This window comes from Polypterus senegalus, chromosome 17 (genome assembly GCF_016835505.1).
Source record: "Polypterus senegalus isolate Bchr_013 chromosome 17, ASM1683550v1, whole genome shotgun sequence".
NCBI lineage: Eukaryota > Metazoa > Chordata > Cladistia > Polypteriformes > Polypteridae > Polypterus > Polypterus senegalus.
In genome coordinates this window covers 9,315,142-9,325,667 of record NC_053170.1, presented here as the reverse complement: position 1 = coordinate 9,325,667, position 10,526 = coordinate 9,315,142, and the positions used below count along the sequence as shown (strand labels likewise).

The following is a 10,526-nucleotide window of genomic DNA, read 5'->3' as shown; positions in this document are numbered from 1 at the left end:
CTGGGGGAGTGGGGGTGTTAGCTTCAGGTGATATTTGCCTCCCTGGACATCTCACATGTGGGTACACTTTGTGTGAATCTCCAAGGGGACACAAACCAACAAGCTAACATTCAAGTACGACTCCAGCAAATAAAAGGGTATCCCCTTATACACAATAAAATCACCAGCACCAGTGCTCTCCGATCTGAAATCTGGGTACGAATTGCATGATTCTCCTTGAGGATAAATCCATTTACCCCCACGATCTAACAGTCATGTACGACTCACATGAAAAAGCACTCCCCCCTCCACACTCTTCAATCTTACATTAATATGCAGCTAGTGTAAAATACCAAAGAGTGTCCAGACCCCCTACCCCTTCGATCTGCAGTAATATGGATAGCAGTTGCCTTCCAGATTCAATGGTTTTTAACACAACATTTTCACTTTTCACGTTTGCCTATAGGGTAGCAAAAAAGCTAGAGCTAGATGACCCCCTGGAGCCTGGCCGGAGCTTTCAGGTATAGGAGCGCTAATCACTACGCCACCGTTCCGCCCACAACCTGCACAGGAAAAATTAGATAAATCTCGAAGTAGCTTGGAATCACAAAGGCGGGCACATTTATTTGAAGAAGGTATCAATTATGACAGGCGAGCGCGGACACGGGCACGCGCGCGCACACTGCGCCTGATACCCGAATCTCACCCCGAGAGAAAGAAAGAGAGAGAGAGTGCGAGCGAGAGAGCGCGCTCAGTAATTACCGGCTCTTATCACATGCTGTCCCTGACTTAATCCACCCATCGGAGGAAATAGGAATTTCCTGTTATTTTTTTTTTTTTTTTTTTTACTTTGCTTTACATAGGTTTAGATGGGTAATCTAGTTTCACCAGAGGGACATGCATTAAGAGACTCTTCAAAAATGAACTCCTTTCCTTCTGCATTGAGCCTTTCATGTTGCCTGCTATGGGGTAAGCGTGCTTTCTTTATAACCCGATATTAATTATCAGGAACATAAACTGGACAGACTGTCAACTAGCCAGGGTGTAATTCATCAGAGTTACAGATTGGCAAAAGAAAAAGTAATGGACCACCTCATAAATGAAAATTTGTCTGTGCAGGCAACTGGAGGACAGCCAGGTCTGTGCTGGGAAGTGCGGGAGATTTGTTGGACTTGAAGCACAAGAACGATTAGAGCTTTAAAACTATTTAACTGAATTACAATACAGTGAGGTGTCTTTGGTTTAATTTGGAACGTGTTATGAAAACCGTAACACCGGGTACGAAGCTTAATGTCGCTTAAATAACGCCTACCTGCTTTGCCCCGACTGCAAAAGTCATCAGTAAGACAGCGGGATCCGCGCAGCCGCTTTTTGTAGGGAAATGGAATCCAGTAAGACCAGTGAGGCGAAGAGGGGCGGCGGACACGCGAATGGGAAATGTTAGGGACTGAAAAAGAAGAAGATGTAGATTAAGAAAATGTCGAAATTCACACAATAGTGACAGAACAAAACGCGATACGCAGTAGGGGAAAATCAAACGTTCAAATCTGCTGTGGGTAAAAGTGGCTGGGCTAGCGAGGGGCGCCAGGGGTTTACGTAGAGAAACGCTGATAAGTGCACACGCTGGCAGAAAAAAAAAACTCTTGCTTTAGCTTGAAAGGACTGACTAATAATTTTAAAATTAAAACTAATTATTTGCTGAATATTTTAAAATTGAAACTAATTAATATTAAAGAATGTTTAAATTGTGTTGTTCATTAAAGTGACATATCTCCATACTGACTAAATCAGTACAAAGTGCTTTATGTAAAATAAACCTTCAGACAGGAAGGCGAAAGACAGTATATCATAGATGGATATGAATTAAAAGGCACAATAAAATAGTTACACTCACTCACACACGCACACACACACACACACACATATATATATATATTTTTAAAATATACAGTAAATTAAAGGGTGCTATATACTTGATAGAGCAAGGCACAATGTCAAAGTTAGAGAGGTGCTGATTCACAGAGAAAGAACAAATGTTACTATAAATAGATAGATACATAGATGCTATGGAAATTAAATAAATATAGATAAAGAGATATGAAAGGCACTATATAATTGATAGATAGATGAAAGATACTATATAATAGATAGATGAAAGGCGCTATATAATAGATAGATAGATAGATGAAAGGGACTATATAACAGATAGATGGAGGAAAAGGCGCTATATAATAGATAGATAGATAGATAGATAGATAGATAGATAGATAGATAGATAGATGAAAGATACTATATAATAGATAGATGAAAGGCGCTATATAATAGATAGATAGATAGATGAAAGGGACTATATAACAGATAGATGGATTAAAAGGCACTATATAATAGATAGATGAAAAACACCATATGTACTTATATACTATATAATCCCAGCCAACACAGGGCACAAGGCAGGAAACAAACCCTTGACAGGGCGCACACACACGGGACAATTTAGAATCGCCAATGCACATAACCTGCATGTCTTTGGACTGTGGGAGGAAATCCACGCAGACACGGGGCGAACATGCAAACTCCACGCAGGGAGGACCCTGGAAGTGAACCCACCCGGGTTCTACCACTGTGCCACCCTAGATGGATGAAAGGCACTATATAATAGATAGATAGATAGATAGATGTGAAAGACACCATATGATAGATAAATAGCTAATCACTGGATTCAGTGTGGCATAGAGGCTGGGGGTTCAGGTCTCACTACTGACGCTGTGTGACCCTGAGCAAGTCACTTCGCCCACCTGCGCTCCAACTGGGGGATAAACAAAAAGATACGTAACCAATTGTAGCTCAAGTGTTGTAATTCACCCTACATTGTGGCATCAGCCAAACATGTGACTGTAAATGTCAGCCAAATAAGGTAGATATCAAAAGGCGCTATAAGAAAGACAGAAGTGAAATAGACTACATTAAAAAGGACACATATTTGTTTTGAACCCATTCCATCTACTCGTTCTTTTATGGTACTTTACTGGGTTGTGTGGTTCCATGTAGAGCCGTTGCTTGACAATTCGTTTCATTCTGGGAAGTCCTCCTTGTGTACTTCTGACTTTGAGCGGGTTCTCAATGTGTGGACAAAACAGAAATCCTTAAAGACCTGTAGGCTACCAGGCAGGCGTCTGTGCCATCAACACAACCTGACCTTAACCCGTGTCATTGTATCCAGTGAGAGTCTTTTTCAAATCAGCCACCCAATGGGATTCCACAGATCTGTTATCACCCATCCATCCAGGTTCTTAACCTGCTTCCCCAGGCTGGCTTACGAGACAGGATGAGCTTCTCCTAGCAGTCAGTCTCTGGGTGTCCGTCTTATCACCTATTCCTGGTTATTTTTGGAGCTTGATACAGAACCTTTCTGGAACCTTCATGTGGATGGTTCTTTTGGGAACCAAAAATGAAGATCCACCTTTATTTTAAAGAGTGTGGTGTACAAAGCTCAGCTTTTTCACAGCATCTTCAGGAAAGACGAGAGCCATCCCAAAATGGAACTCCAGTCCACTCAGTGAACACGCCAGGCGAGTTTAGATTTGTCATCCACGTGTTTTGTGTGTGCAAGAAAGAAAATCCAAACTGACAAAGGAGAACATGCAAAGTGTGCGTGCAATAGATTGGAGTAAACTCACCAGAGGCAGTCAGGCTAAACACGTCACTTGTTTATTAGTTTTAATTACACAACAGTCATTCTGTAATAAATATAGAAAAGAGCAATGGAAATCTTAACTCCATTCAATGTCATCCACCAATAATTATAATAACGGAAAAGAACAATGATAATTGTTTCAGGTGCTGTTTTGTATTCTTTGTGGTGTTGTCCCTGCCATGCACCCTATGCTTGCCGGGATTGGTTGCAGCTTCCTCATGAGCCTGCATTGGAAAAACAGTTAGAAAAATAGATGGATGGATAATTTCTTAATTTGTATTAACGTATCGACCCAGCAAGAGCAGTCAGGTTCAAACTCACAAGGGTTCAACACGCACACACGCTTGGGGTTTGTACTGATTCACTTATTGATAATAACTAAAAGTCTGTCAGTCATTAAAATGTAAATTATGTTAGAATTAAATTTATTTCATAGATGTAGACACATAGATAGAAATGAAAGGCACTATATGATAGATAGATAGATAGATAGATAGATAGATAGATAGATAGATAGATGTGAAAGGCACTATATGATAGATAGATAGATATGAAAGGCACTGTATGATAGATAGATAGATAGATAGATAGATAGATAGATAGATAGATAGATAGATAGATATGAAAGGAACTATATGATAGATAGATAGATAGATAGATAGATAGATAGATATGAGAGGCACTATATGATAGATAGATAGATAGATAGATAGATAGATAGATAGATAGATAGATAGATAGATATGAGAGGCACTATATGATAGATAGATAGATAGATAGATAGATATGAAAGGCACTATATAATAGATAGATAGATAGATATGAAAGGCACTATATGAGAGATATATAGATAGATAGATGTGAAAGGCACTATATACTAAAGAAGAAAATCTGACTTTTTACCGAAGCTCAATAAATAGATACACAGATCAGCGAGTAAGATTTGTGGGTCTTAACTGACGTGTTTCTTATTTTCTTGCGGAGTGAGAGGTCACAGGTGACTGCACAGTTGAGTTCTGTTTGTACAATAAAACATTTTTCAGGAGAACGTTTGTATAAAGAGTTGAAGTAAACTGAACATTCGACGCCAGTTACAACAAACTGCAGTAAACGCTACTCAAAATAGTTAAGCTGATACTATTGAAAATAAAATTGCTAATGTAACATAAGGATTTACGTGAAAGTGTTTCTCGCAACCGCTTATCATAAACAAATGCATTCATTTCAAAAGCCCATCGTTTTTGATGTACAGGTCTCTGAAACCCCACAACGGCATCAGAATTTTTCTCCATCCGTCAGAAGTGAGAAGTAAGTTCATAATGTAATTTAATTTAACCCGTTAAGAATCTCATTCTTCTGCATCACAAATCTCTTATGTTGCGGTTTTTTTTGTTTTGTTTTGTTTTTTGGACACACATTCTCGGTGTTCCCGAGCTCACTTTTTCGTTGTCTCAAAGCACCCCGTCCCGTCTCGACGCTCCGTTCTCTCGGTTTGGTGTCTTCTGCCCCTTTGCTCTCCCTCCTCCACCCCCCCCGTACCTGAACCAAAGAATCGCATTTTAAGCTAACTGAACACCCGGACTGATTAATCGATTCCTAACGGGATCAGATTTGCCGATCAGTTCAGTCGAATGATTTTGTCTGTCACGTTTGGCCTTCACTACCTCAGTACGTATGGAGTCGGGAGAAGGTGGTGAGGATTTCTGTTTGGGTTCTGCACCTCTATGGCGGTAGACCTCACGCGCTCGCTTTGTTCCAAAACAGCGCAACAATTCCATTTCTCTTCCCGATCCGTTTATTTCCTTAAAGTGTTTTCAGAGTGCAGGATTCCGTGAAGTGCATAAAAGGGGAACAATACGTCGATGGGACGACAGTCCTCTGCAGGCAGCATAGTCCATACTAAAGGGATATCTAGTTGGCCTTTGAAACATACCCCAAAATCCCATATATATATATATATATATATATATATATATATATATATATATATATATATATATATATATATATTAAAATCAGGATTATTAATTTAAATGTCTAATCGTAAGCAGGGTCACGGGATCTCTTGGATCATTAAACAGTGTACTTTAATCGAGAATATCCTTCATTTTATTTCGGAGTTGCCCACTCGCCCGTTGTATAAATAGACTTCACTCATTAGTTGTTTTGTTGAAACAAAAAAAAAAAGTCAAACCATAGGAAATGTGGATGACGACCTTTCACACCAGACAGATGATTCTAGTCCTCCAAAGCAGAACAGGACATGTTCAAAATCTATATTTTAAAGCTTCTATTTCAAGAGAGGGGAAGTTAATTAAGAAGAACATTCCCATTCCAGATTTATTCGTCTAATTGGAGGCACAGGAGGAACTGTCTTTTCTTCTTTAAAAATCTCCACTACTAAATAATTTTAGAGGCGGACAGGAAGAGTGCAGGAATCTGCGCCAGCAGGCTGCAGCTGGGATTCAAGCTGACTATGCCAGTGAGAGGTGGGGGGTGACGGGGGGTCTCGCGTTTACAGGGACTGCAGCTTTGAAGGGGGATCTTCTGCAGTTGGGGGGCTCCTTTATAGGTTTGGCAGCCACCTTATTGTATGTGGCTTCTTCTGGGGGACTTCTCCATCCCTGGATTTACTTGGACGGACTGAAGTGGACCTACCATCAGAGTGGTCTGGGTGTGTGACCACAGGAACCTTGATGACAAGGAGCCATTTAAACCAAAACAACCCCCCAGAGCTCGATGAAACGATCCAGTGTCTGTACGATGAAATGACCAAGGTGGATAGTCCGGTGAAATGATCGAGTGGCGATGCGTCAAAAGCAAGAGAGTGGATTACTTCGCTGAATTAAACTACTGAGGACATCGATAAGCAACTATCTCTTAAGGAGCTCTTAGTGCTCACTTCCAAGGCAAATCTTCATCAAGCCGCAGATTGTTTTGCCTTCTGAGAACATTACCCATATGTTTTGTGGTCCAGAACAGATTTGTACCCCTTTCTCTTCTCTCTCATTAAACACGAGGACTTCATGACGCACACTCTTGAAGATGAAGGTGCCAGAGTGGATCTTCAGGGAGACGTCACAGGGGAACCAAAATACCGATCCACATGAAGGTTCCAGAAAGAACTTTTTATTTATGTAGACCCATACATGCAGTAAATAGGCATGAATAGATAATAAAAGATTTGTGAAATACCAAATGGACTCTCGCGGCCTACAATAACCAAACTTCATATGCAAAGAACCCGTCTCACAATGAAATGCAGCTTGGTCAAGCAGTGGCTCTATGAGGAGCCACACAAACCAGTAAAGAACCATGAAGTGCCATTAAAGAACCAGCATTCTGAAATGTCAGCACCTTGGCTAGAGAACTGCTGGCTTCCGTTGTCATTTGCACCTCATTAGTAACTGATGGCTGGTAAAAAAAAAAACCAAAAAGACAATTCAAATCCAAGTGCAGCAGTTTAAAACTAAAACAGGCCGTTAAGGGTTCTGAATCGTAATAAACGAGTTAACTAAAACTAAGCCTGAAATAACATATTCATTAAACGGGTTCAAAATTTTAAATTTGATTAAAGTTAAAAAATTGCAGCTAGGACAAGATGAGCAATTAAGCAAAATAAGCAAATGCTTAGGGTATAATGGGAACGGGGGCACCACAGAAATATTTCCATTGCCGGACCACATGGTGCAAATGGAGCAGCTGACAGGGCCGTCTTAACAACATCATAGCCCCACCCCCACCAAAATAGAGCACTGGGGTCCCTGTTTTGATAGTAAAACAGAAACATACATAGACGTCAGAAAAAAACATGGGCCCCTATACTCGTGGGGAACTGCCCAATGTGCCCACTCGTTAAGACGGTCCTGGTAGCTGAACTAGGTTCCGCAAAAAGGGGCTCCCACATTAAATAAAAAAAAATGACACATGCATACATACAACTGACTGCGAGTGGTCTTTGGGACAAAAAAAAAACAAGCCGAAGACCCCCTAACAGTTTTATATATTCATGAACTTGGAGAGGCGTCAGCTAACTGTTAAGAATGACACAGGGCAGGGGACGTGGACCCACCTATGCTTGCTGCCCCCTTTATGAAGACACTGCTGATGCCGTATCTTAGCCGAATCGCTGGCATATGAGTCCTATTCATCTTTTTCTCGAGAAAATACCTCCAGATAGACAATGTCTTAGTTGAAACCTAAAGCCTTGCCCTCTGTTGCTGAGGTGATTTACTTGCCACGCGGCTGTTACTTCATTTCGATGTTGTGTCCCTTCCTCTGTGTCATTAGCACGGTGTCGTTGTTGCGCTGCGCGCGATTGCTGCACACACAGGTCTTACGTAGTGAGAGGTTAGGTGCTGTGGTTGCACATGAGCAGAACTGACTACTCCATACACTCACAGGTCTTACATTTACTGTATATATCTCTCCATTATCCATCCATCCATTATCCAACCCGCTATATCCTAACTACAGGGTCACGGGGGTCCGCTGGAGCCAATCCCGACCAACACAGGGCGCAAGGCAGGAAACAAACTCCGGGCAGGGCGCCAGCCCACCGCAGTATCTCTCTATTATAAAAAAATAAAATCCTTTGACAGGAGACTTTTTGGAGACAAGACTTTTGGAAGAGAGATTTTTTTCAAGTTCTGCGAGACGGGACTTTTGCCTTGACATTTTTTGAAGCCCCGCCCTCCTCTCAAACAGACCACGGTCCTCTCAACTCTCGTTCGTATGAATGCTTTTGTCAGACACTCTTTCTGCGCTTTCAGCTCTTATACATTTTAACGTGTTCTTCGCTTTAAGTTCCCAATTAAAGAAGACGTATTATGTCTGAATCATATTGAAGAATTTCATCATGAAGGTGTTATCAACGTAAAAAAATGAGTACACGCTCAATCCTAGCACCGAGAAACGAGGATGTCAAACGAATTAACAGCAAAATTATGTTGATTGGTTACACATTAATTTGGTTAAATGCGTCCAAAAATGTCAATCGGTTACACAGCTAATTGGTTAAATATGTATCGATAGACTATGTAGAAACAGTTGGTAGTGACGGTGTGGAAGATGAAAACATCAACTTACAATATACTGAAGAATATCTACAACCGTTAACAACGTCTGGTCTTACAGCGCACGAATAACTGTGGAAAGAAAGATGTATCCAAGAAAAGTAATGCAGTAGATAGATAGATAGATAGATAGATAGATAGATAGATAGATAGATAGATAGATAGATAGATAGATAGATAGATAGATAGATAGATAGATAGATAGATAGATACTTTATTAATCCCAAGGGGAAATTCAGTATGAAGATGCAGTACATCTTCCGCGGATAACATTAGGCAACAGGAGATCTTAATATATCGCATTAAAACGTTAACAGTTTACCTTCTGCAAAGACAATTAACAAATCTCAGAGCCAAGCGTTCGAACAAGCAGTTTTATTTAATAGGGAGAAAGAAACGAAATTCAATCACGGTCAGTTATATGTTGCATTGATGCATATGTAACAATTCCTATGATAATAAAATATCTGGTTAAATTGTACATCCGCACGAGCGTGTAGGCTGAGGGTTTGGTGAGCAAAGTGAGCAGTGGGCGAAGCCCCCTAGTGTTTAATAATAAAATATAATAAATAGAGGTTAATGATATATATTAATCTTGGTAATACAACAAAATTAGAATCTGGTAACTCCCACACGGTCCATCCACCGAGGCTCACATGATCGCTCTTGTCTTGGTACTGAGACTGAGTGCAGCTCATATATACGGCTGGTGTTGCGCACCAAAATCTTTTAAGTGCTTATTGTCTGTGAAGGTCTTAATCCGGTCCTGCATGCATCCTTGCACCGGGGAGCTCCAGGAGAGGAGTAGAGTATCCCTGCCCTGGACAGTAATGAGTTCTCTTTCAGTCTGCATATCAGCAGGGCCGGTGTTCTAACGAAACATCCTACCCATCAAAGGCAAAACCGTCAATCAAAGCTCAATAAGCTCACGTGGGAGTTGACTTGTTTGAATTAATTCGGCCTTGAGAAATAAAATCGAGAGCTGCAGTCCCATTGCAGTTATGGGGTGCATTTCCCGAAAACGATCAACCTCAGTGAATAACGAACCACATGCACTACTAAAAATGCTGCGTCTTTAATGGTATAGTCTATGGTTCTCTACGGGGTTGTATGGTTCTAATGCTTGACCAAGCACCATTTCATTCTCCGAGGGGTTCTTTACGTATGAATTTGGTTCTTTGTGCTTTGAAAAACGTCCTAATATGTAGAGAGATAGAGATGAAAAAAAAAAAAACCTGAAATCTTTATTGTATAATGGAGTATCTAGCAGGCCACGGACAGATTATGAAAACCAGGACCCTTAGCCTGTATGATTGTCATTTAAAAATGACAGATACGGTATGTTGCCATCTACTCTTGATTATTTACTGTGTGGATCCTGTTATGAATCTACGAGGGACATTCAAAAAGTTTCCGCGCTATTTTTAAACTCAATTTATTAAGAATTTCGAAAACAAAATGACGTCACGTTCGTTTGCGATTCAATGTTCCCAGCGTCGTACCAACTTTTTAATGCCCAATTACTCCTCCTCCTGCCTTCGCCGTTTCTTTTTTATTATTATTAAATTTATCATTACATACAAATCAGTCATTTTTTACAAAAAGTAGGATTGAGAACAAGTCGACCCCAACCCCTGAGAAAAAGAGCAAGGCCAACGGAGTAAACTTAAGGCTTGTAAACATACCTAAATTGATAGGTTTGATAAGCCAATAGAAATGAATGGAGAAGACAAAGAAATGCAAAAATAATTGCTTCCTCTGTGCTTTAAGAGCTTATT

At 40.5% G+C, this 10,526-nt stretch overlaps 1 protein-coding gene across 1 annotated transcript in view; it reads left to right on the top strand.

Moving 5' to 3' along the window:
• The first annotated feature begins 848 nt into the window (after positions 1-848).
• The window catches only part of LOC120517675 (receptor activity-modifying protein 2-like), a 75,598-nt gene continuing 65,920 nt past the window's right edge, over positions 849-10,526 (top strand). Inside the window, exon 1 of the mRNA XM_039740111.1 lies at positions 849-948. Within this exon, the coding sequence (XP_039596045.1) occupies positions 849-948 (100 nt within the window). The remainder of the gene's footprint in view (positions 949-10,526) is intronic.